The 27,318-nt window shown below is 41.0% G+C and overlaps 1 protein-coding gene across 3 annotated transcripts; it reads right to left on the reverse strand.

Moving 5' to 3' along the window:
* Positions 1–683: 683 nt before the first annotated feature.
* On the reverse strand, positions 684–26,925 carry TMEM267 (transmembrane protein 267). Of its 3 annotated transcripts, none has more exons than XM_075541001.1 (3): positions 26,798–26,925; positions 5,780–6,169; positions 684–2,412 (listed from the first exon to the last, which is right to left on the reverse strand). In XM_075541001.1, the coding sequence occupies exons 2-3, from the start codon at positions 6,089–6,091 to the stop codon at positions 2,077–2,079; spliced, it is 648 nt and encodes a 215-aa protein (XP_075397116.1). In that variant the 5' UTR covers positions 6,092–6,169; positions 26,798–26,925; the 3' UTR covers positions 684–2,076. The 3 variants fall into 3 exon arrangements, with proteins under 3 accessions (XP_075397116.1, XP_075397115.1, XP_075397114.1); XM_075541000.1 differs by lacking the exon at positions 26,798–26,925 and adding an exon at positions 26,496–26,624; XM_075540999.1 differs by lacking the exon at positions 26,798–26,925 and adding an exon at positions 26,509–26,622.
* Positions 26,926–27,318: the final 393 nt, after the last annotated feature.

Raw genomic sequence — 27,318 nt, forward strand, 5'->3', positions numbered from 1 at the left:
CAATGTAAAGACCGAAATTCTCACAACATGAGGTTATTGAAAATACAATGGTTTAAGTCAAGTGCACCTCTGTGCTCAAAATAACAGCCTAGCTTCTCAAGGCTGTTTTAAAGAGGTCTTGTGCAGCAGATAAATCCAATGCAATTTGCATTGATTGATTTCTTGACTGCTGCATGCACGAACATTGATTGCGATCCAAGCAAATAAAGAATCTGGAATGTAAGAAGAAGGAGAATGTGGTAGGAGGATTGGAGAAGGTATTAGCCAGTTGTGCTCATAGCAACCCCATATAAAACAGACTGCAGCAGAATGAACCCCATGTATAACAGAACGGAGCACTGCTCAGTCTTGCACCAGCCTCATAATGGAATCCATTTTGTAGCCACTGTGTCAATCTATACCCTTGGTGGTCTTCTTTTTCTTGGATCCTCCCCTTTATTAAGCATGCTATCCTTCTCCAGGTATTGTCTCTCCTGATATTAAGTCATGAGAAGTCTTTCCATCCTTACTTCTGAGAAATGTTTTGACTACTTCTACCAAAACAGAACTCACCTTTACTATATAATATTCCCTGTTACGCCCATGAAAATGACTCAAAATGCTTTTGGAAGACAGTAACAGGTTCTAAAATAGAGGCCTCAAGCAATGTGTTTAGAAGGAAGAGTTATAAGTCTCTAAAGTGGTTGAACCTTCATAAGTATTTATTGAACTCTTTCATATCATGTAAAAATATCTGCTTTGGAAATACATTGCTTTATGAGTCATCCATCATTGTCTCAGAAAATAAGGTACGCAATCACTAGCATAATAAAGCACAAATCTGTAAGAGAATCTAAGGGCAGTCGATGGTACATAAGCCAGACAGAAGAGCAGGTTCCTTGGGGTCAGTGATCTCAATATTAAAGTTACATGAAACTGTGCAAATGCTCAGTTTACTGTAACTACATCTTCTCTAAAAAAGATGAACCATTTCAAGAGAAAAATCAACCTGAACACAGAGAAAATAAAAATTCCTAAAACTATTTTATTCAAAAAATATATACTTTGTCTTTCCATAACAGGCAGCTATTTTAAAAATTATTTAACTGGCACATTTTAGAATAATATGTAAACAAGTTAATAGCAACTAACAGTTTTAATGGCACATTCAAGAGCTTGTATTTTAAATTACATTCCTGACAAGTCCCTTTTTGTATGAATTCAAATTCCATGGTTATCCACAAAATCACCAATCAGGTTTCAATTTTCTTAATTTTACTTGTTAACAAGTATTTTGTCAACTTTATCTTCATTTTTCAAAATTAATAAAACCTAGACACATGAGATTCCTAAACAAAGATACTAAAACATCATATTCAGTAAGATGTTTTTCTAGCCAACCTAGCACAACTAATTATTTCCTAAGTTGATTTCTGAAATTCACCTAGATGTACTGTCCTGTCTTTTATAAATATTTTAGTGTTTCTCATAAGTGCTCAAAAGCAGATTTTATTAATGATCATAAGTCACTAAAGAACTTCGCAAAATAAATTTCTGTCAGGATCAACATATACGAAATCAATAAATGTTAGCATTCATAATACATCTAATTCATGATCTCACTTATTTTTGGTCATTTCATCATTTCAATATCTTAGAAAAATGTGGCTCCAGATAGAATGCTACCTTTTCACAAATCACTTACTTAAAACTTAAGCTCATTTGCATCAGGAAGTGGACTAATTTAAAGGCAGGTTTCCAGAAAACTTACCTGGACATTAATAGAGTTACTTGTAAAACAAGATAAAATGAAGAGCTATAAAAATACAGCATGAAATAAATAATGAAACTCTAATGCCATACAATGGTGCAACAGAGAATACAAATGAAAATAGATATTCTATATATATATATATATATATATATATATATTCTATATATATATATTAAGTTGTAGGTGCATCGTAAGCAAGAAGATTCAGGAATTATAATGATTGAACAATATAAATGCCTAACTATGTTTTTTAAATTTTAATGCTGGCAAATGACTTATTGTCATGTGAACTATTTGCTCCTTCAGGCCTGCCACGTGATGTCTCAAACATCAATACGAATTCCATGTTTTGAAGACAGCACTTGTCTGGTCCCTGTTAGACACATAACAAATGAGCAGAGGTGAGGTAAAGATGACGTGATGATTACATACAGCCAGAATGGTGCTGGAGAAGTTTTTCCGAATGGCCATAACCACAAGCCATGGCGGATTCCATCACGGACGTGGTGTGAAGTCCAGGATATAAATAACATCCAGGGCAGGAAGCACAATGAGTCTTTGAGCTTGAAGAGCCGCATGGCAAACTTCAGGGTCAGAGCCACAATGGGTATCGCAGTAGAGCAGTGGAGGAAAGGTCTTCTCGGAAGAGTCAGTGCAGCCTGCAAGGGGGTGGGGGGGTGATAGGTGATATCAACTCCTTGTTGGCAAAACTCAATTCATAGATGATTCTTATCATTTAAAAATAGCTTCCAGGGATACAAGGGGAAAGCAAGGGCAAGGTTTCCTAAGTCACCTCAGGATATACCAATCTACATATACAAGGAAGAAAAAAAAATGACCAGGATTCCCTTTACATTAAAAAAATGAAAGCAACAGCTCAGAAATATGGTTAACTTTTAAAAAGTTATATTTATATTTTTGGTAGGGGCCTAGAAAAGTCACAATATGACATCATTTAGATCTTAAACATATTAGTGTAATTTGGATTTTCAAAGAAATTTCTGGGGCTTCTGAGAGCACTGAGAAAAGAGAGCTACTCGAAATATTCTTCAATAAATGAAGGCAATAAGAGGAAAATATTTTGTTATAATTATTTTATATAAGTCTTAAATATTTTCAGACTTCATTTACAACATTTGGAAATACTATACTATTTTCAAGAAATATTCTCAATTGAAGGAAGCTATATTTCAGTAAAATTCTAAATGCTGCAAAAAAATCTAATCAACAATCTGAACAAATGAAAATTTTAGACTTACTTCCTCAATGGTCCAGGAGTGAAATTTTGCTCCCATTTATTTTATAGCTCAATTGCAGCCAGATAGTTCCTCATAAAAAGAGGAGGACAGTGACCAAAAAAACCCCCAAACAAACTCACTGCCACTGACTTGATTCCACCTCAAAGCAACCCTACAGGAGTAGATCTGGCCTGTAGGTTTCCCAGACTGTAACTCTCTCACGTGTATACTTTTCTTTTTAATTTAATTTTTTAAACAGCTATATTGGTACATAAAATCCACTTATCAGACAATTCAATAGTTTAGCCATATCAAGAAGAGTTGTAGACTGCAACTCTTCACGGGAATAGGAAGCCTCGTCATTCTCCCTCAGAAAAGCTGGTAGTCGGTAGTGGAGGCCTGAGTTCGAATCTCCTCACATTTTCTGAAAACATTATGGAGCAAGGGGGGAAAAAAACTCCACACTTTGAGCATAATTGTATGTCAGAGAATGTTCAAATTTAAACTTACATGTAAGTATTAAACACTAAATGAGTGAATTCTCTCTCGTATTCCCACCACAAACCAGGAAATAGTGCATTGAAAAGAAAAAAGGGAAAACCTAAGATAGATCTAAAAATACCCTGAAGAAGAGACAGTTCAACTGGGCAGGGCAAGGGAAGCAAGGTGGAGATTTGGAACTATTTCCCAGTTCGGCTGGTCAGCCCTGGTGGAAGTGCCCAAGCCAGCGGGAGTTCCGAGACTCTCCTGTGGTGTGGACTTTTTAGCTGCTAGGTCTGTACGAAGGTGACAGGCCATGCTGGCCACGCTAACGGATAAGGATCCTTCCTTCTAGGAGTCCCGAGATGAAATTCTTTGAAATGCGGCAAGTCTCAAAAGTACATCTTTCTTTTTGTAGGGTAAGGACTTGAATTCCAGTAGCACAGACAAGACTGAACATCCCAGAAGGGGCGCTGGGAAAGCTGGAAGGCGTTGCTTATGGGGGAGATGGTCAAAGGGAAGAGAAAGGAAAAAGAAGGCATAAAGGGGAAACTTAGGTTTCTGTAAGAAGAAGGAATAAGAGACAGATTAAGAAAGAAGAGGCACACGGTTTCCCACCTTTAAAAGAGGAAAGTGAAAGGGATAAAAATCCATTGAAGGGATTGTACCTGCCAACACAGCCAAACCAAACCATCGTTGAGCTAGGGATCTTTTTTGTTTAATCATTTTATTGGGGTCTCTTATACCAATTCGTACATCAATTGTATCAAGCACATTTGTACATGTGGTGCTGTCATCATTTTCAAGACATTTTCTTTCTACTTGAGTTCTTGGTATCATTGTTTTCCCTCCTACACTCTTGACCCCTTGATAAATGGTAAATTATTATTTTCATATCTTACACTCTCTGCTGTCTCCCTTCACCCACAGTTCTGTTGTTCATCCCCCCACCCGAGGTGTGTGTTATACAGCAATCATTGTCACTGATTCACCTTTCTCCCCCCACTTTTCTCTCACCCTCATGGTACTAGTACTCCCTATCACTGTTCCTGAGGGTTCATCTGCCCTGGGTTCTGTGTGTTGGGGAGCTGGGAATCTTGAAAACCTGCACCCTAAACTGGAGTTCTTGAATTCCTACCTACGAGTGAAACATCGAGAAGCTCTGCGTCATAGTGGTTACACGCTGGGCTGCTAACCACAAAGTCAGCCATTTGAAATTACCAGGCCTCCCAGGGACAAAGACGGGGCTCTCTACTTCAGTGAACAGTCGCAGCCTCAGAAACCCACAGGGGCAGTTCTACCCTGTCCTATAGCGACTCTTATGAGTCAGATTCGACCTGATGGTATAAGTTTGGTTTTTAATCAAACATCAAAGAGTTTATTCTACATTCCTCTTACCATCTCCCCTTTCACACACTTTTGGTTGTTTTACCACTTTTTCAGAGCATGTAACATTTCTATCTTCTTAGTCCACCTTTGCTTTTACCTTGCGTTACAAATTATATAACCACTACATAGTAATGCTCGATAGTCCCTTTTTTGACACAGCCATAACCAAGAATACCTTAGAATAAGGAACTTTTAAAATGGTGAAATGAAATAATAAAGCAGATTCATCTATAAATAGTACACAAGAAAAAAAAGTTAGTACAGAGAAAGAAAATGCTATGTTAAGATCACATAACCAGGATTCAAACTTAAATCCAAGGACTTGCAAGCTTAAACAATGCTGACTCCAATTATAACAAAAAACATTAAAATCTCTGTTTAATCAACACTTACCTATTCTTTACTAATTAAGTTTCTGAATAAGTATAACAACTTCTGAGAAATACCTGGTACGGAACTTGACATAACAGGACAAAAAGTGATCATTTTCATTTGTTCAACCAATATTTAGTGAACACCTACTATGTAAATAAACCAGGTGACTTCTTCACTCACCACTGCTAAGAACAGCAAAGTCTTTGCTCTATGAATTCATATGTATTTGTCTGGAAATTTCTTCCAGAATATAATACCCAGTCATGGCTGACTCCAATTATAACAAAAAGTTATAATTTATCTTTAATCACTTACTGATTCCTTATTAAGTTTCTGAATAATTGTGACAACTTCTGAGAAATACCTGATATGCAACCTAGTAAATAAAGGACAAGAAGTTTTTTTAAAAAATGAATGAATGGACTTTATTTTGTAACAAAGTTAGTTTTCTCTAATTGGCTCAAAAATGATCTGTGAAGATTACTATACTGGTAGTAAAAAGCTAAAGGAAACAGTATAAAAATTATACATATATATCTCTTACCTTTAAAGATAAGGATCCAGCTAGAAAAAAATGGTCTATATCAATAATGGAGGCTAGAAATCCAGCTAAAATTATTTCTCCCAAGTCAGTCTTTTTCTTGACTCCAATGACCACGGCCCATGACCACATGCCAATCACACAATGTATGGCATTATCTGAGAGAGCACGAAGCCAGGCATTTTGCTGAATTGTGGAAAACTGAATTAGTCTATCAGCTACGAGGCAAAAGATGCCCAGACCAAGGCTGGAAAGAAGAGATTCAGTGCTACATGACTGTAGCAAAGCATGGGTCTTCTCAATCTCCGATGCCATCACAAGTAATATGTCAGTCAGAGGTGCTAGAAGCCATCAGGAAATAAGCAGCCTGCTTTTGTTTGCATTTCCGCCACCCTATAAAAGACAACACAGAAAATTGTTAATGAAGGTATAGGGGGTCTCCACACAGCTGCTCCAGCACCCAGGGCTGCATCGGGGTAGGTCCATGTGGCTTCTCCTCAGGGATGTCTTGCAGGAAGTAAGCCTTGCCAGCTGAAGCAGGAAAGTGGCTAAGGCAGCTGCATCCTGGTCCAACCATCAGAAAGTAAGAGACCTGAGAACTAGAAAGGTGATGCTCACCAAGACATTTATTGCTCCGCCCTTCAATTAACCCCACATGTGTTTATTGGCCAGGTTGGAACAATAAACTTTAACTATTTCACCAGGATTTTCCTAACTGGACCTTGTAAGGGAAAGATTCTTTTCTTCTTTGAGGTCATGAACCCCACTACATGGACCAGCCCAGGAAAATGAGGTAGTATTGCAGAGAGACACAAAGGCTACGAGAATCTCGAGGACATCAATTCCCCCGGAACAATCTGCAAGGTTCTCGCGCTGTCCTACTTCCTTGGCTCAGCCTTGCATGAAGGCGCTACTCCGGCAATTCCCCAATACATCACTTTCTCTCTTTAACTTCCAGCCAAGTCCCGTAACTAATATAAAAATACAATAATTCTGTACTAAGTGCTGCTTACTTGGCAGAGAGCACTGAAATAGTTTGTCGAGTTAAAGCTACTAATATTGTATGGCACTAGAAGATTTTATTTCATTTTAATCTTCAGACTAAAGATTAAACTATTTGAGAATTTTCTGTAATAAAAACTAATAGACGGACAACAGAAAAGTGGGTGGAGGGAGACATCGGTAAGTGTAAGACATGAAATAATAATTTATAAATTATCAAGGGTTTATGAGGGAGGGAGGGTGGGGAAAGGAGTAGGAAAAAATGAGGAGCTGATACCAAGGGCTGAAGTAGAAAGAAAATATTCTGAGAATGATGATGGCAACAAATGTAAAAATGTGCTTGACACAATGGAAGGATGTATGGATTGTGATAAGAGTTGTATGAGCCCCCAATAAAATGATTTTTAAAAATAAAAACTAATATACCTCACCAAATATACCCTACAATATATATGAAATGCAAAGGATCTAGAATAGCCAAAGCAATGTTAAAGATAAGGAAACCAATAGGAGAGCATATACTTTCTGATTTCAAGTCTTATTAAAAAGCTATAGTGATCAAAGAAGTGTGGTATTAGAATAAAGACAGATCAATGGATTGGAATAGAGCCTTCCAAAATAGACCTGCTTGTATACAGTCAATTGCTTTTTGACAAAGGTAATTCAATGGAGAAAGGCTATTGTTTTAAATAAATGATACTGGAGCAACTGGCTATCCATATGCAAAAATAATAAACCTTAATCTATACCATACTCTATAAAAATTAAGTCAAAATGCTCACAGATCAAAATATAAAGCAAAATACTATAAAACATCTTTCAGAAAGTGTTTTTGTGTCCTTGAGTTATGAACAGAGTTCTAAGATACACCACCAAAAGTTTAATGTACTAATTAAAAATGGTTACATGGAACTTCACCAAGATTAAAAACTTCTCTCCAAATGGCATTACTCAGAAAATGAAGACAAGCCACAGCTGGGGAAAGTCCTTGCAAATCTCAAATTCAATAATGAGATATTTAATTTAAAAAAAAGGGAAACTGTGTGAATTGGATGAAGATTCACATGCATTTTGTTTCAGGTCATCGATTGCAATCTTCACAACAGAACATTTTACCCCACGCATCCTTGTGGCTCCTGTGTTCATTCTTCCTTTCCTAAGCCTCTGAACTCTGTTCTTGGGAGATGCTGCCCTCTTCTCTCAAATGGCTGATTACTCGAAAGTGACAAAAATATCACTTACCTCATACCCACAACACATAGATCATTCTCTAGAATAGACAAACAAATAACTCAATACAAAAACGGGCCAAAGTTCTGAACGTTGTGTTTGTGGTTAGGTGCCACTGAGTTGGTTCAGACTTGCAGCCACCCAAGTGCGACAGAATGAAACACTGCCTCAAAGTGTTATGGTTTTTTAGCACGATATTGCAACCATTGTGTCAATCCATCTTTCCCAGGGCTTTTACCTCCCATGCTGAATATTTTATTTCCCTAAAGGTGATATAAAGAAAGCTAAGAGGCACATGAAAATATGCCAATATAAAAAATTAATAGGAAAACTCAAATTAAAGCAGTAATTAAAGATCAAAACACAACTAAAAGTCTAGCTAAAACTAGACAGACCATATCAAGAGTTCAGATGGAGGAGAAGCAGCTAGAACTGCCATATATTGCTGGTGGGGCTGTAAAAGGGGTTTTTACAGTTTTTAAACAATTAAGCATACACCAATGACCCAGCCACTCTACTCTTAATACTCAGAAATGAAAGTATATGTCCATGCACACTTGTACATGAACGATGATATCTTTATTTGAATTAGCTCCAAGCTGAAAACAACCAATGATCATTAAATGAAAATGAATATTCACCATAGCAACACAAGCTCAAAATATCAACAAAAAGTCAGGAAATGTATATAAAGGGCTACACATTTTTTTAATCAAAGAGCATAAAAGATAATGACTAATTAGAGGGAACTCTGGTGGCTTTGTAATATGAGGGACCATCAAAAAGTTGGTGGAAAAACTCCATTATCTTTTAATTCCATTTTGCTATGAACTTTTTGAAACACCCTTATGTGTCAACTCAGCTAATTTAGAATTACATTTGAAAAAAATCCCCTCTTGTTTAATTCTGGGTAGTGCTACCTTCAGGAGACATTTGGCATGAGACTTGAAACAGCAGCCATATTTTTCTATGTTGTGAAGGTTGGTGAAAGGCACCAGGCACAGTGACGACTTGATTGTGTGGCTGTTGATCTGCTAGCTCACCCTGTGGGCACAGCACAGAAGCTGACCAAATGGATGTGTGGAGTGGAAAGTGTATGATTCCAAATTGCTATCAAAATAGTGTACTATTTAAGCAACATCCAGTGATCAGTTAAGACCCTTAACAATATAAAATGGATAGCACTGGCAAATATAAAACAAATTTACCGAAAGGAATATTGGGAAGTCACAGAATTTCCAGGATTTATAGGCCTCAAAGTTATTTCTTAATGCCCATCCCCCTTCACCACCACCCCTGCTTCCCCCCCCCCCCAAAAAAAAAGAACCTCAACCAACTGGTCTGGTCAAGTCATGGCGGCCACTGAGCCCAAGCTTCTTTATCACCAGATATTCTCACTGACAGAAGTGCTGTCCTTTCTTTTGCTATCATAAATATTTTTGTAATATCTGCTTTATTGCATCAGTACCTATTGATACAAGATTTGGCTATGTCTCTGATCGCCTGAGTTTAGGCTAAATACCTAGACAGTATGTGGCATTTCAGTATGTAAGATGGGCTCTATCTTCCCTCAAGACTCATTAAAAGAAGAATTTTCTCAATATAGTAATGTCCAGATTACAAACTAGAAGCATTCCTAAGGGTGTCTTTAAGTCTGATTTGTAAGCATATCAGAGCAAATGCATTTGGTTTTTATTTAGCCTCACATTTTGTGCCTACCTTTCCAAGCTTGGCTGATGATTGGAATCACCTGGGGACTCAGTGAAACTCTAGATCCCTGGGTCACCTAGTGAATCAGATTCTCTAGAGGGTGGAACCCAGGGATCTATAGCTTTACCAGATTCCCAGGTGATTTCAATGATCAGCCAAGGTTGGAAACCTAGGCTTTCGGTTCATTGAAAACCTTTTCAATGATTTACAAGCCGCATGTGCAGCATGGGATCATAATGAAGAAGCTGTAGCGAATAAGGGTGGGTTCCAAGGAGACCTAGTGGTATAGTGGCTACACACGTTTAGCAGTTTGAACCACCTTCCACTCAAGAGGGAGAAGGATGAGGTTTTCTATTCCAATAAAGAATCTTGGAAACCCACAGGGGCAGATCTGCCTTGCCATATAGGGTTGCTATGTGTCAGAATAGACGCAATGGCAGTGAATTTGAGTTTAAATCAGATGTTTGCAACCTAGAGACTTAGTATACTGAACAGGAAATGACCAACCCACATTGTCAACCAGTCTGTTAGAAAGGGCTTTATTGACAAAGTAATTCTGGAGAGGGTCCATCAGCAGATGACACCTGTGATTACATCATCTGCTTTTCCTACAGTCAGTAGACATTAGATTTTAACATGACAAAATCATACCAGTTATAGTTTTGCAATAGATATCATTTCTCTGGATAAATTAAGAAAGGGAATTACTGTATATACATGAATATAAGCCGACCTGAGTATAAGCCGAGGTACCTAATTATTACCTGGGAAACTAGAAAAACTGATTGACTCGAGTATAAGCCTAGGGTGGGAAATGCAGGATGTGAATTAACACAGAAACCAGAGGGGAGAGACGGAGCGCAGCCACAGACACATCCTTACCAGTTCAGCTGCCAGCATAAGTGAATCACTACCGGTGTGCTTCTGCAAATTGGAGCCGTCCACGTCATAGGACAGCTCTGATTGGTTAGAGGTGAGTAAACAAACATTAAAGGCCCTGCAGTGTCAGTGGGGCTTTGAATGAACAGCGAAGGAATGGCAATCACCGCGAGATGCTATACCTCACTGGGGTACCACTGACCCGTGTATAAGCCGAACCCCAGTTTTTCAGCACATTTTTTGTGCTGAAAACTCGGTTTATTCACAAGTATATACGATATGTAGTTTGGCTGACTAGCTGCCTAGAAAGTTTCCATAGTCGATAGTTTTTGTAATCAGCTTGGTTATTAGTTTTGAGGTGTTTATATTCATTTCTAAGCAGATTCTTCCCCTACTCAGATATATTTATTAAAAATATGGACTAATGGCTCTGAGCTCAAATATCATTATGGTTCTGTGCTGACTTCCAAAAATGTAATTGTCACGGACTCTTCACAACTACAATTTAGACAGAAAGAAAATGGCCCCCAGAGATGGCAGTCAAGAAAGAACTATTTCAGACCCTTGTGATGAATACTTGCATAAAATAATGAAGTTTGACATTATTTGCAATGATATCAACATTCCCGGAGGCCGAGAACTGGAGGCTAATGGATGCAATAGAAATCTTTTCCCATTTCCAAATTAATTTTATATAGTCAGTCAGTCACCAGAAAAAAAACTTGTTCGTAACAAGCAGAACGTTTAAGTCCATTCAAGGAGTCTGGTATATCCTTCTGGGTCTATTTGCGGATGGGAGGAGAGACTGGAACCCGATTCTTCACATCATACATTCTCATGCAATGGCACATCTTCATCTGCTATCTAATTTCTTTAAGACAGATGGAGAGGGACTTGCAGCAGGGCCATGTAGATATGAAGGTTCCCTATGGAGGAGATCACGTCCTCGCACATCTTCCATTTCATTTCTTCAGGGCCCAACTTTGGTGCCAGGCCCTCAATTAGAAACATCATGGCTTGGCTTCAGCGACTCTTAGCTGGGGATCTACCTGCTCCTTGGCCCCTCCTCGGAGGCTCCTTGCTGCCAACTCACGACCCAGCAGATTTCTATCTACCAGTTCATTTAGCTAGGAAATATAAATATCCCAACAACAAAGTGGTCAATGTATGGAAAGGTAATTTAGAAAAGAAACACAAATGGTCAATTTGTTTAAAGATGTTTGCTATTGTTTATTGTACCAGCCTGGCCGATAAACACAAGTAAGATTAACTGAAGGGCAGAGGGATAAATGGCTCGGTGAGCTTCGCCTTGCTTGTTCTGTGCCTCAGTTTAAAGGGGTGAACTACCTGTGGGATGCCTAGCCTGTGGACTGTGTCGCTGTAAGTTGAGGTCCCTTTAAGCCCACACGATTGGAATGTTCATCTCTGGGGCTGGGGACTGACAGTTGATGACAGTTGGGGACCTGCCCTGCAGTTTGCTGCCTGGGTATATATAGCCCAGCTCTCTCTACAGAAGAAAACTGGTACCTGGCAGCTCTCAAAACTCGAAGGACTGCTAGTGTCTCACTGCTTTAAAATTTAACTGTTAATTTCTTGTATTATCTATCTGTATATTATTTAACTTTTTTTCTTGTATTATACGTCTATCTTTATAAATATATTTATATATAATTACTAGCAATCTGGTTTGTCTCTCTAGAGAACCCTGTTCAATACAATGTTCAATTTAGTAATCAATGGAATTCAGATTAAAACAATAGGATTTCAACATGACTAACAACAGATTGCTAATACTCTCTGTTAATACTACTGTCTACCCATAAAACAATCAAACAAACAAAATCCCCACAATAATGGTGGAGAAATTATCTCTTTCATCAGTTGTTCGTAGAGTATGTTGCCACTCAATCAGTTCCAACTCAAAGTGGTGGTGGGTAAGATCATTACATTCTTTTTACCCTTGGTCTATAATTTTTCAATGTCTTACTATTATTGGTTTTAAAAGCACTCGGCTGCTGACTGAAAGATCAGTGGTCTGAACTCACCAACTACTCCTAAGGAGAAAGATGAAGTGACTTTTTCAGTTAAATTGATGGCCTTGGAATCCCAATGGGGCAGCTCGATTCTGCCTTGCAGACTTGCTGTCTATCAGAAGCAAGTCCAAGGTGGTAGGCGAGGTTTTTCTTGGTAGTATTATTACCATAAAACCAATAAAGCTGTTTGGCAAAGCTAAAGCCAGAGTTTTCCAAGTAAGGGGCAAAAGGAGCTTGTTTGTCAATAATATTGACAATATAGAAAAATTAAACAATATAGACTGTGATGCTAAAATAGTCTCTTAAAACTACAATTTAAAATGTGGAAGCATATTACTATGTTGAACATATTTTATTATTAAGGTATTAATAGATAACATGAAAAAATTCTACATGTTATTTTAGAGTAGAATATAAAAATAATTTGACTTTATTTCTAATTGAGATATGAAAAGTCTATGTGGAATATTTCTATTTCTCTAGATGAAATAAATTCATATAAGTTTCTCTAGTTCCTTCATGTTGTTTAAAGAAAACTTACTCTTTAGGGATTAACTATTTTGTTAATGATAATAGAATCTACAGTAATCTCCTAACTCTTGATCATTCGCAATGAATGAAAATTAGTCTGGGGGGAGGGAAAAAAAGGAGCTGATACCAAAGGCTCAAGTAGAAAGAAAATGATGGTAACATATGCATAAATGTGCTTGATGCGACTGATGCATGGATTGTTATAAAAGCTGTAAGATTTATATAAAAATTTGATACACCAATAACAACCAAAAATATACATATATTTAGGTCTCTGAAGTACTATGAATCAGGTTATATTCTACAGATTCTTGCAGGGTCTGTAGAAATAATGATTTCAAGGATTTCTCAACTAAGATCTCTAGTGGCATAGTGGGCTACACAATGAGTTGCTAACCACAAGATCAGTAGTTCAAAACCACTACCTGCCCCACAGGAGAAAGACGAGACTTTTTACTCGTTATAGGAATTACATCTCAGTTCTATTCTATAGAGTCACTATGAGGCAGAATCAATTCAATGGCAGTGAATTTGAGTTTTGGTTTTAGTTCAACCATGAGAGAAGACCAAAATGTGAAAAAGAAACAGGAAGAAAGAAGTCTGTGGCAATAATTTCTTTTGTAAGCATTAACACTAAATTAGTCCCAAGAAGTTGAAGATTGAAAAGAATCCCCAAAATCCAATTCTTGCAAGATGCTAGTCTGTTTCATTTCTTGCCTACTCCTCTCTTGAGTATTCCATCAGGTTTCTCGGTTCTGCAAGTGAAAGTTTGAGGACAAGTCTCACATAGTAGTGGGTACTGTTCAATTCAAAATCCAAACATCAAGCAAGGGTAAATTAGGTGCTGGGGCCAGAGGACCTGTTCCACTCCTGGTTCTTGCTGATGATGGAATCACATGCTTTGCTTCTCAGTGGGCTCATTTTATACAGAGCAGCAGAATGGAACTGTAGGGAATCCTGTTCACAATTACTCACACTCAAATCCTATCAGTATCTTCCCCTAACTTTTTACCAGACCTATACAGGAAAAGGTTATTTGGTGGAAGTTACATAGTGCAACCAAATTAATAATATTACCTGTGTTAGACAGGATTCTCTAGAGAGATAAAACCAGATTGCTGATAATTATATATGAATTTAACAGTTAAGTTATAAACAGATAGATATATAATACAAGAAATGAACAGTTAAGTTATAACAGATTGATATATAATACAAAAAATGAACAGTTAAATTATAAAGCAGTACAAATGGCGCAGTGCGACTCACTCCCATGAGAGAGTTATGAGACACTGGCAGTCCTTCAAGTCTTGAGGGCTGCCAGGTAGTCCTCTGTAGAGAGAGAGAGAGCTAGGCTATCCCAGCACAGGCAGCAAACAGCAAGGCAAGTCACCAACTGTCAGCCAGGTCACCAACTGTCAGGCCTCAGCTCCGGAGATGTAAATTTCAGTCGTGTGGTCTTATAGGGACCTCAACTTACAGCAACACAGTCCACAGGCTAGGCGTCCCACAGGTAATGTACCCTTTAAATTGAGGCACAGAACAAGCAAGGCAGTCGCACACTGGTCCGATGATTAAAGAGTGAGAGACAAGCAAGGTGAGGCTCACTGAGCCACTTATCTCTCTGCCCTTCAATTAATCCCATTTGTTACAATATAATATCTCATTACAATACAATAAAGTATCTCATTACCCTTCACCCCAAAATAATAATCTGTGTTCCACCCCTGGTCTGTATCTTATTTATACACATGAGACCTGGGGCCTCTGGCAGGATATTTCTAGTGGGCGTTCACTTACTAATTGCCTGGTCTTGGCAAAAGGGACTCCATTTTGAATCCGGTGCCTTCAGCTTGGCTCTCAGAATTCACCTCTCATAGACCTCCCTTTCACTGACCTCCCTCTCCCACTGATCTCCTCCTCCCCTGCTCAACCTTCAAATTCCTGGAGCCGGCTCCTCCTGAGCCAGAATGTTTTCTGAAGACATGCACACTCCACTCTAGCCGTCCTTGGCATATAGATAAGGTCAAAGACCTTCTCCCTTCTGAAGCACCTGTGTGCACAGATCCTCCCAGCTTGGACCCTTCCCAGCTGTGTCTGCCAGCAGGGGTATAAAAACCGCAGCCTAAATTTCCCAAAGCGCGGTTTCAATAGCTCAATTCCCTGAGTTGCTGAATCTGCCCGCAAGCCTCCCAATAAAGCCTGCTTCTAAATTTTGCCGATTGGATCTTTGGTTCTGTTTCTCGCCCCAAAATTCCTTACACTAATCTTAATCAGCCAGGCTTTCTCCCAGGCCACTCCAGAAGCAGCTTTTCTCCTCTCAGCTGTGTAAGTATATCATTTCTTACATTCATTGCAAGCAACCATAACCAAGATAATGACTAAACAAAGAGTTTGGTTTGAGTCAAACCCTCTACTGAGGTCATATCTTCATTTCATCCTATTCCTGTTCCTTAGCAGATAATGCCCTCTAAAACGGGACTATAACCACAGGGCTATGAAATCCATAAATATATCATGTAAGGGATTATGGCTGGATGGGCCATATTAACTGAGCATAATGCAATATCTTTGTTATAAAGTTATGCATTCTGTAAATTTGATTTTAACCCTCCCCACTAATGAGGGATTATTTGTTTATTATGGGATATAAAAGACTTTTCCTCATCTTTGTCTCCCCGAAAGATATGCTGAACATTAGAGGCTGTGTGCTAGCACATGGTGGGAGGTCAGATGCTGTGTTGGACAGGGTTCTCTAGAGAGACAAACCGGATTGCTAGTAATTATATATAAATATTATAAAGATAGATATATAATACAAGAAATGAACCATTAACTTATATACAGATAGATAATACAAGAAATTAATAGATAAATTATACAGCAGTGAGACACTAGCAGTCCTTTAAGGCTTGAGAGCCACCAGTTGCCAGTCCCCTTCTGTAGAGAGAGCTGGGCTATATATATCCAGGCAGCAAACAGCAAGGCAGGTCTCCAACTGTCATCAACTGTCGGTCCCCAGCTCCAGAGATGAACATTCCAATCGTGTGGGCTTAAAGCGACCTCAACTTACAGTGACACAGTCCACAGGCTAGGCATCCCACAGGTAGTGTACCCCTTTAAACTGAGGCACAGAACAAGCCAGGTGAGGCTCACCGAGCCATTTATCCCTCTGCCCTTCAGTTAATCCTACTTGTGTTTATCGGCCAGGCTGGCACAATAAACTATAGCAATCCACCCCTTGCCAACGTGGTACCTGTACACATTTCTTTACTCATACATATATAATTTCCAGATATTAATTAAATCACACTTATCATCAATCATCTATCATACATATAAAAGAAAACACACTGAGTCAAATTATATCTGATATAACATACTTGAACAAAGGAAATATATGCAATAATCACATACAGAGAAAATACATGGACAATTACAAGCCTCGCTTTTGCAATTGATCACGTGGTCGTAATTGATAAGTAGAACTACCTTCTACTGCTATCCATTCTGTATTACCTTTGCCCTCAGCAAGCACCTCAGCTGGCTGTGGTTTTTGGCCTGACGGGGAAACCCAGACCTTCATTCCTGAGGGGTCTGGGTCATTATAAGTCCTGTTAGGATTGGGTTGCTATAACTTACCATTTACTTTAATGACAGGGCATGGTAACACTAAGAGTCGGCCTATGGGATCTCCTGGATTCCAGACATATTCCTCTTTACCTCCATTATGTAGTACCAGTCCAATTTCTCCTTGGTAATCAGGATCAATCACACCACTTAGTATGGTGACACTCTTCCTGACCTGTTGATCCAAAGGCATGAGAAGTCCAGTGCCCAGGAGGCAATTTCAGCCGCCAGTTCAGTGGAATCCGTGCTGTGTTTCCAGGTGGGAGAGTTCCTATCTTTGGGACCAAGACCTCTAGGCCTGAGGAACACAGGGTTGCTGGGACAGGAAGCAAAAATGCTGCAATGGGATCACTGGGAGTAACAGTGAGTAGTGACACTCCAGCTTCCACCCCTTGGTTCCTGGACCCATGAATTCTGGCTATTGGAGACATAGCACCATATATTGGCCGCTGGTTTAGAGCGTATACAGCTTCCTGGAGAACATTGCCCTAGCCCCGCAAGTTGTTGCCACTTAGTTGGCACCGTAATTGTGTCTTTAGGAGTCCATTCCATCGTTCTATCAAGCCGGCAGCTTCAGGATAATGAGGAACATGATACGGCCAGTGGATTCCATGGGAATGGGCCCATTGCCGCACTGTATTTGCTGTAAAGTGAGTTCCTTGATCTGAAGCAATGCTTTGTGGGGTGCCATGCCGGTGGATGAGGCATTCTGTAAGTCCACGAATAGTAGTTTTGGCAGAATCATCACGTGCAGGGAAGGCAAATCCATATCCAGAGTAGGTGTCTATTCCAGTAAAAACAAAACGCTGTCCCCTCCATGATGGAAGTGGTCCTATGTAATCAACCTGCCACCAAGTTGCTGGTTGATCTCCCCGAGGAATTGTCCCATATCTTGGACTTAATGTTGGTTTCTGTTGCTGGCAAATGGGACACTCAGCAGTGGCAGTGGCCAAGTCAGCCTTGGTGAGTGGAAGTCCATGTTGCTGTGCCCATGCATAACCTCCATCCCTGCCGCCATGTCCACTTTGTTCATGTGCCCATTGGGCGATAACAGGAGTGGCAGAGGAAAGAGGAGGACCAGTCTCCACAGCACGTGTCATCTTATCCACTTGATTATTAAAGTCCTCCTCTTCAGAGGTAATCCTTTGGTGAGCATTCACGTGAAGTACAATTACCTTTACTTTCTTGGCCCATTCAGAGAGGTCTATCCACATACCTCTTCCCCACTCCTCCTTGTCACCAATTTTCCAATCATGGTCCTTCCAATTCCCTGACCATCCAGCCAAGCCATTAGACACAGCCCATGAATCAGTATATAATCTCACATCTGGCCATTTTTCCTGATATGCAAACTGAACGGCCAGGTGCACTGCTCGAAGTTCTGCCTACTGGGAAGATTTCCCTTCACCACTGTCCTTTAGGGAGATCCCAGAAAGGGGCTGCAGTGCTGCTGCTGTCCACTTACGAGTGGCACCTGCATATCGTGCAGAGCCATCCGTAAACCAAGCATGACTTTTTTGGTCTTCACTTAAAAGTATGGTAAGGAATTCCCCAGGAGGCCATAGGTGCAGACTGGGACAAGGAGGCAATGTGACAGGAGTGGAGACTGTTGGCATTTGGGCCACTTCTTCATGCAGCTTACTTGTTCCTTCAGGTCCTGCTTTGGCCCGATCTCGTACATACCACTTCCATTTAACAATGGAGTGTTGCTGCGCACGTCCAACTTTATGATTACGTGGGTCAGACAATACCCAGTTCATGATAGGTAATTCAGGCCTCCTGCTGACTTGGTGGCCCATGGTGAGGCGTTCAGTCTCCACCAAGGCCCAGTAACAGGCCAACAGCTGTTTTTCAATGGGGGAGTAGTTGTTTGCAGAGGATGTCAAGACTTTACTCCAAAATCCCAATGGTCTACGCTGTGATTCATTATGGTCCCAGTGGCAAAGCAGCTTGCACGGCAGCCTGAACTTGTGGAAGAGCCTTTTCTTGTTCTGGGCCCCACTCAAAAATGGAGGCTTTTCGTGTCACTTGATAAATAGGTCGAAGTAGAACACCCAAGTGAGGAATATGTTGCCTCCAAAATCCGAAGAGGCCCACTAGGCGTTGTGCCTCTTTTTTAGTCGTTGGGGGAGCTAAATGTAATAGCTTATCCTTCACTTTAGTAGGAATATCTCGGTATACCCCACTCCTGGTACCAAAATGTGTTGGACAGGGTTTTCTAGAGAGACAAACCAGATTGCTAGTAATTATATATAAATATATTTATAAAGATAGATATATAATACAAGAAATGAACCGTTAAATTATATACAGATAGATAATACAAGAAATTAACAGATAAATTATAAAGCAGTGAGACACTAGCAGTCCTTTAAGGCTTGAGAGCCGCCAGTTGCCAGTCCCCTTCTGTAGAGAGAGCTGGGCTATATATACCCAGGCAGCAAACAGCAAGGCAGGTCCCCAACTGTCATCAACCGTCGGTCCCCAGCTCCAGAGATGAACATTCCAATCGTGTGGGCTTAAAGGGACCTCAATTTACAGCGACACAGTCCACAGGCTAGGCATCCCACAGAGATATTCTCCCTGAAGAAATGTGTCTGACGTCTTCATTTGACTCTCTCTCCTATCTCCTATTATTCTCTATGACTTTATCATAATCTTTATATATTTTAACCATACAATTGTGCTTACCAAACCCGTGATTAGTTGTGGGGGGCTGGCTTTCCCCACAAATGGCACCCATTTCATGGCCGTAGGAAATGAACTCAAATTTTTGAGTTATACCTCGTGTAAACAATTGTACGACCCCACCGGAATGTAGAGTGAATCGGGAAATTAAAGTGAAGATTCAGTGTGGGGATTAGCAGATAAGTAGGAATAAGAGCAGTAGCATAATATTTTAAAGAGGACAATGGGGCAAGGTAAAAGTAAACCTGAAATTTATGGTACTACGCTCATCCACTGACTGAAAAAACAGGATGTAAAAGTAAGGAAGAAAAAGATGCAATGTTTTCTAAAAGTTCCCAGAAGAAGGAACTTTCGATCTGGAGACCTGGGAGGACGTCATTGTAAGCTTAAAGAAAGCATACAGAGATGGGGAGAGTAGCCCACTGGAGACCTGATCTCTGTGGACTCAAGTTAAGATGGCTTTAGAACCTTTGCAAGAGGAAGAGGAAGAGGATCATCAGCCTACTGAGAAGTCTCGTGTCTATCCAAATGTAGAAAAGCAAGCAAAAACCTCTTTAAGTTAGTGATGAAACTTTAGAAATAACTGAAGAAGCAGGGAGTGATTGGTTATCTAAGGGCTCCAATTCTAAAGGAAACCTATGGCCAAAGCCTTTATGCCCTCGGGGGACTGCAGCTTCCGAGGGTTTAAAGGTGATAAAGCACTAGAAGTGAATCCCAAGATCCAAAGTGAGGCTATTACACAATTCCAGGAAGCTCTCTTGGTTTCAAAGGTAGAGAAAGCAAAGAAATAAAACCAGCAGAGTAGTGAGAAGCCTCTGAGATACCCAAACTTATATCTGGTGAAAGGCAGGCAGAATGGGTATCAGGCAGATGAAAAGATTTTAGACAGAGCTGAGAAAACTAAGCCTGAATCAGATGAGACATCAGAGTAGAAATATCTGCCAGCTACCAGAATTTAGTGTAGAAAAAACTAGAGATTGTGAAGAATCAAGCAAGCCAATGCCTGAGGTGGAAATGAAGGGATTAACTCCAAAGAAATGCAAACGAAGAGAGCTAACACGGAAGATGAAGTTCAGGAAATGGAGTTTCAAGATATACCGGTTGAGCAGATCAGCTCAAAAAATAGAAGCAAAGAGGCAAAGTATAGAAAGGCACCTTTACTTTCAAGGGTTGAAAGAGGAATTAGAATGTCTTATCCTATCAGAGTGATTAACAGACAGCCCGGGAAACCCCCACAAGGAATTCACAGTGCCTTCCCCTTTGAGTTGCTAAAAGATCTCAAGCAGACAGTCACTGACTTGGCCCAGACTCTCATTTTGTAAGCAGCATGATAAGGTCTTTGGCAGAATCTGCATGCTGGATCCCTGCTGACTGCAAAGCTTTGGCAAAAGTATGTCTATCCTTCAGAATTTTTACAATAACAAATGTGATGGGATGAAACAGTACATGGACAAGCTTGTAAAAATACTGAGAATGGGATAGATATAGGAATTCATCAGTTGCTAGGGGAAGAGAATTATATCACCGTTGAGTCATAACTACAGTTTACTGAACAAGCCTGTAGCACAGGTACAGGAGGTTGCCTAAGGGCCTGGGAAAAGACAATTCCATCGGGAGAGAGAAGGCATAGTTGCACAGCTAGAAGGTGGGCCAGGATCACCAAGCTTGGGTTTAGGACCCAGACTTTGCCTCCGCTGTAGGAAGGGAATTCACTGGGTGAGTCAATGTTACTCAAGATTCAGCAATGAGGGTTTTCCATTAGCAAACAGTAATATGGAAAGGAGCTTGATCCAAGCCCCGCCCAAGAGAGCACAGAAGGCAAGGCCTCTGCCTAAACCAGCAAAAGAATCTTTAAAAGGAGGCAATCATAGGTATATCCCAGCCTCACAGCCGGAGACCAGACTTAACCAAACTTGCAAAAGCTCAGCCTCCGTTCTTGCTACAGAAAGTTTGACAAACCAAGAAAAGGCTCAGAAGCCCTTGCAGCAGCCTGTTGTTACCAAAGGGTGGGAGCCTCTTATTGAAAGAGTAATACAGTTTTTATCAGGAAGATTTAACCTAAGTACTCAAGGAATTCAAACTGATACTGAAGTTATTCAGAGGAGTGAAAAAAGACAGAAATTGTAATTAAACCAGAAATTATAAAGAATGGTGTTTGGGGTCTTCCGCCTAAAAGAACTATAGAATGTTAATTAGGAATTTCTAACCTAAATTCTCAGTTTTCAGGTTGTTGCTGGAGTTACTGATCAGGATAATTAAGAAGAAATTAGGGCAGTGATTAAATCTGATATACTAATGGTTTATTAAGGAAGATTGCTTAAGCCAATTTTTGCTTCCTTGCATTTCTAGAGTTAAAATTTATACCTATCAGGAAAGAGTACTTGAGAAGTCTGGCCACCCTATACTAAATCAAGATGTCTTTTAGAATGCTGATGTAGAGAAACAATAGTGCCCCCACATGGAATTATAAATTGGAGGGAAAAGTTTTTTCAGATCTAGATATGAGTCATTTTCTTAGGACATTCAGGAGGGCCTATGACCTGCCCACTAACTTCCCCTAGATCCAGCATGGAGAGGATGAAAGAAGTTAACAGAGAGGGTATAGCACAAGATTGTAAAATCCTACAGTGTAAAAAGCCTAGAGGGCAATATGGCTTAATTGAGCCTGTAACCTTATTGGTAAACTTAGAGACAAAAAATGTCTGTTTGATAAATTAGTTCAAAAACAGCTGAACAAATCTATTAAGATTTTTTCAGTCTTTCAAATCATCCTGAGTGTGGTAAAAGTTCTCATAATTAGTCAGCTCTCTGGATACTCTGAGAGCAAATACCCAAAATTTACATAACAATGAACTCTATCTAAGTAGTTATATTGGTCCAAAACCATGCAAGTTAACTGAGAGTGCTAGCTACATTGTTAAAACAGAAGGGGAAGAAGAGAAATCTTATGTGTGACAAATTTCATTTGGTTATTTTAACCAAAAAATGTTTCTCCTTACTAAAGGCTTGTAACAAAATTAGGGCAGATAAACACGTTTTCACTTCTACAGAAAAACCTGATCCTGAAAAATCCCAGGAAGACAGAAATCGTGTTTGGGGACCAGGTCCATTTATCACCTGGAGAAAGTTCATATATTTATGATTTTGCAGAATAAAGCCTGGGACAGGACCTGAACAGTGGGACCTGTGGAAATTACCTCCCACTAAGGTATTAACAAGTTATGCTGGAAGCTTTACTGGCACCAGTCAATCTGGCTGTACTTACACTTTTCACAAGAAGGAGACTTATGTGCAGCTGTAGGAAAATTCATCATAAATGAAACTGTTTGCAGTGCCACTTGCCATAATTGTAAACTGTTCACTTGCATGAACCTTGCTCTGCTTATAAACATTTCTAAAGACGGCATCCTCATCCCAAAGAGCAGGATAGGGGTGGGATCCCAGTGGAGATGAAGCGCAGATGGGAGAGCAGTCCAGAATCATCCTTCATGGTGCAGTGATGTCGGAGATGCTGAAGAGGCCTCGCCGATTCGTGGGAATGCTGATCGCAGCTATAACTGGACTTATAGCAACTGCCGCCACTGCTGCCATCACGTGGGGAGCTCTACAAGATCCATCAGAACTGAACAGTTCGTGCAAGAGTGGCAAGTGAACTCACATCAGCTCAGGGCCACTCAAGTAAAGGTGGACAATGAACTGGGGGGAAGCAGCAGAGCTGCAGCAAAATGTTCGATGGTTAGGAGATCAAATTATGGACTTACAACGTCAATTAATGTTAAAATGTGATTGGAATGTAATTGATTTCTGTATAACCCCTTACCCGTATAACAAGACATTGCAGGTTGGGATTTGATTAGAAAACACTTGCATGGGATTAAGGGAAACATTTTGTTAGATGTTGATCAACTAAAAAAGGATATTTTCTATACATTCAAGACAGACTCACGGTATCCCCAAGCTCTGATATGATTAAACAATTGGTGGACGGAATGGAAGGATTGGATGGTACGCTTGGGTTCATAGCCTGGGTTCCATCCTAACAGTGCTGCTCATAATCATAATCTTGGTCCTGGCTATCACGTGTTGCTTCTATAGAAAGCTGAGGCATGTATAGGAAAATCATACGGCATCCATGGCTCTTTTGAACTTTATGCATAAAGCAAACACTGTGGGGAGAAGAGATCAGGAAGAGAGTGTATATGAATGAGTCCTTTATTCTCATGCTAAGAAGCCTGGCAGGCTAGGTTTCTGGCGTGGAGGGAGGCCTTCACCTCCAGTTGTGGGTTGGAGGTAAATCCTAATCACATTCTCATGATATTGTTCCCTACTTTACCCTCCTATATGGTGCTGACTTAAAGTTATCTCTTACATGCACATAGCTGATTGCTATGTGACTGGCAGCTTTAACTACAGAAGCAAACTCCTATTTGTTCTAATTTCTTCCTATCTCAGCATCCAACCGCGATCGTTCCTTCCTCCAATAGCAGATGGGCATAGGGGGACTTTATCCCCTGTGCCTGGATTCAAAATTTTTGCCATAAGCCTAAATTTGGGGCTATATTAATTTGGTCATTACATTTGCCTTGACAGCTTTCAATATATAGAAAATAACCACTTTGCCCCTGTGGTCCTTTGAAATTTATATATAAAACAAAAGGGGGAATTGTGGGATATAAAAAGACTTTTCCCCAGCATTGTCTCCCCAAAGATATGCCAAGCATTAGAGCTGTTTGCAAGCACATGGTGGGAGGTCAGATGCTTAGATATTCTCCCTGAAGCCATTCAGCCATCAGACTATGGTCTGGTCCACAGTAGGTGGGGCTCACACCCTACTAATAAGGATAGTAAATGTTTCCATGGAGAGCCAGAGAAGTAGTCAAACCCGCTCAGTGACATCCAAAGTTAGGCTGCCATCCTGAATCTAGGATCCGCCCATCTTGTCATATGTGTACCCCCAATCCATCTCCTTCCTATTGCGTGTATACCCCTAGATCGTCCCCCTCTCATAGCTGTATTACCTAAAGTGCAACCCCTTCCTGTGATGTATGTCTTTACCTGTAATCAGGGGGCTTGCAGGCCCCAAAAGATATATATCCTTGGTTAGTAATAAATCGCTCTCCCCCTGCCCTCTCTGTTCGTGTTATGCACAGACCTGGCTGGTGAGATCATGGCTGTCCAGGAGGTGAGCATGTTACCCTGAAATGTGCCTGACTTCTTCATTTTACTCTATCTTCTATTTCTCTATGGCTTTATTATAATCTTTATATATTTTAACCGTACAATTGCACTTACTGAACCCGTAATTAGTTGGGGGGCTTCCCCCACAGTTTCTAATTGGCTGGCTTCCCCCAGTTTCTAATTCAGAAAATAGTCTTAACACTGGAATAGATAAATAAGTCAATATGCTTAAAGGTTTAAGCCCTCCTCCAAAAAACCCACCCCACCACCATTTATTTTAATTTAGTCTGTTTCAATTCATATCAACCCTAAAGGACTAAGTAGAACTTCACCAAAGGGTTTCCAACGCTTTAAATCTTTAAGGAAGCAGACTGCCCCTTCTTTCTCTTGCAAAGTGGCTGGGGGGTTTCAATCACCATAAGTGCTTAGCCACTGGGCCACCAGGGCTCCCAGTTTACAGATTTGGTGCACACACTATTAAAGTTTATAAAATATTCTTTAGTTGCTGAGACTGTTAACTCTTTACAGGAGTAGAGCCCCATCTTTCTCCTGCAGAGCCTGCTGGATATTTTGAACTGCTGACTTTGGGGATCATAAGTATTAAGCCACCAGGTCTCCTAGGATATCTAAGTGTATCCATTTTTCTTATCTTTTCCTGCTTTTTCACTTCCTGCTCCTCCCCCAGCAAATAGCATGGACTCACGAACTTATTAAACTGTAAAATAGCTTTATTTTATGTATTTACTTCAATGGGAAAGTTTCGTTTGTTTTTAAATAGTAGTTAGGTATGTTCTTTATACCGAAACTTAATGTGCTCAGGGTTTTTTAATAAATATCACATGGCAGGCAGGTAAGTGATTTTCAGTCTTTGGATAAAAGATATTACTGGTGATGATTTTTCTATCAAAAGAGCAAGTTGGAAAGATCATAATTTTCTAGGACTTGAAAAAGCCACTTTACTGGCCAAACTCTACCATTACCCCATCCTCATTATAGTAAAATAAGTGTCTCTAAAAACAGGTCATCGAGGAAGACATAGTAGTAATTTCTGCTTTCAGAAGCCCACAAATATACAATAGCTGATTAAATTATATGCTATCATGTGTTATCTACTAGTAATTTCTTTGGCATGTTATCTGCCACCACAAATAAGAAATAAGAATTAATAAATTTCTAGCGCAAATATCTTCTGCTTCATTCCCCAAGGGGGGAAAATTGCACGAGTACTAAAAAAAAAAAAGCTAGTTGAAAAAACAGTCCGAAAAATGCCTTTTTTACACTTTTCAAGCGAGTCCTCTGAGCGATCTTCGCTGCGTCCCTTTATATAATGAATGTATATCGTTTCTTCAGTAGGCTAACCCAAGCAGATACCACAGCTGATCCCGTTAATTTACAGAGAGGAATCATCCATCTCGCTCACGTTCACGTCAACTTTTTATACTCCTCGTTCCTATGCTCAGGGCGTAGAAAACCTACGATTGGGAATGGCCACGTATTGCAAGTCTCCGCAAGTTCCCAAAGTCATTCTTTCCTAAGGTTGGCATGATGCAAGAGTTTTCACAACGTCGATAAGCGAAAGGGCAGGAAGAAGTCCTAGAGTCTGCAGCGAGGACCACACTGCGCCACCACCGGGAGCCGGGGCTAGGAAGGTCTCGAGCCTGCTCCCCCAGCAAACTCCGGCCCCCCTCCCCGTTCCCTGCACCCCGACCCACGGGCCGGTTCCGGAGAAGATCTGGGGGGGGGCGACGCCCGAGGGCTACCCAGGCCGGCTCGCGTGCCGCGCCCCCCCCACTGGCTCGGGGCTCCAGCGCCCGAGTCCTCTCAACGCGCCATCCTACCCGGAAGACGGACCTTCCAGACTGCGGCTCGCTCGCTGCCCGCCTCCGGCTTCCCACACGTGACGCAGCTCCGCGCGGTCCAAGCCGCCCCGCCTCCGTCCCTCAGCGGCGCCGAGCCCACCTCCCGTCTCCGCGCGAGCCACAGCCCCGCCCCTCGCCCCTCCCCCTTGGCTGTCACCATAGAGATGCCAGGGCGGCCAGAGCGGCCCCAGCCCGCCACCTGTCAGCCTTGCCGGGATACTGGCCCCCCTCAGCCGAGGGAAGGCGAGACTTGAATTCTTTGGGGCACTGTGGACGGATACCTCGAGTTCTCTCCGGCCCAGCCCCGCAAAAGAAACTCCTGGAACGACCGTGTGGGAAGTGGAAAATGCCAGGTTGGTTTCCTTCTATCGAATCCGGGGATTGGTTTTTCCGGCTCACCGGGCGCCAGGTCACCGACGTAGCCTGACAGCTCGACAGCGCCCCCTCGCGGTGCCCGGGGACGTGCACGCGGGACCCGCACGGATCGTCCCGCCCGGACCCTGGAGCTTGGACCTGTGGCTCCGAGATGGTCCCCGTGCTTCCGTGGACACTTCCGGGTGGGCGTCGGAGTTTTCCAAGGGACCGCGAAGACCTGACGCTCTTCTGTGGAACTTTGCTGCCCTTTTGGCGATCTCTGGGTTGTTTGTGGGGTTGTTGTTTTTTTGCCACGATACCTGGAAGGGCCTCTTTTCCTTGTAGATAGACCTGCCTAGATCATTGGGTTGCTCTTGAGCTGCTAACCGCTAGGTCAGTAATTCGAAAACACCAGCCTTTCTGTGGGAGAAAGATGAGGCTCTCTGCT

The sequence above is a fragment of the Tenrec ecaudatus genome, chromosome 2 (genome assembly GCF_050624435.1).
Source record: "Tenrec ecaudatus isolate mTenEca1 chromosome 2, mTenEca1.hap1, whole genome shotgun sequence".
Classification (NCBI taxonomy): domain Eukaryota; kingdom Metazoa; phylum Chordata; class Mammalia; order Afrosoricida; family Tenrecidae; genus Tenrec; species Tenrec ecaudatus.